The sequence below is a fragment of the Corvus brachyrhynchos genome, unplaced genomic scaffold (assembly GCF_000691975.1).
Source record: "Corvus brachyrhynchos isolate BGI_N302 unplaced genomic scaffold, ASM69197v1 scaffold182, whole genome shotgun sequence".
NCBI classification, from domain to species: Eukaryota; Metazoa; Chordata; class Aves; order Passeriformes; family Corvidae; genus Corvus; species Corvus brachyrhynchos.
This window is the reverse complement of record NW_008236807.1, coordinates 288,026-288,229: the sequence shown is the minus strand read 5'-3', so window position 1 is coordinate 288,229 and position 204 is coordinate 288,026. Positions and strand designations below refer to the sequence as shown.

The 204-nt window shown below is 68.1% G+C and overlaps 1 protein-coding gene across 1 annotated transcript in view; it reads right to left on the bottom strand.

Moving 5' to 3' along the window:
- KLHDC10 (kelch domain containing 10) overlaps positions 1 to 174 on the bottom strand; it is a 16,389-nt gene extending 16,215 nt beyond the window's left edge. The window contains exon 1 of the mRNA XM_017727970.1: positions 83 to 174. Within this exon, the coding sequence (XP_017583459.1) occupies positions 83 to 174 (92 nt within the window). The remainder of the gene's footprint in view (positions 1 to 82) is intronic.
- Between the last annotated feature and the right edge of the window lie 30 nt (positions 175 to 204).

Here is a 204-nt window from a genome sequence, read left to right as displayed (position 1 = left end):
GGATGGAGCAATAGAGCGCCGAGAGCGGAGGCGCGGGGACACTCGCGGGGACACTCACGGGGACACTCGTGGGGACACTCACGGAGGCATTCTCAGGGACATTCTCGGGGGCTCCGGCGCTCCCCGAGCCCTCCGAGAGGTTTCGGGGGCCGTGTGGATGTTGCGTGGGGTCATGAGCGACCCCACGGCACGACCCGAAAGCAC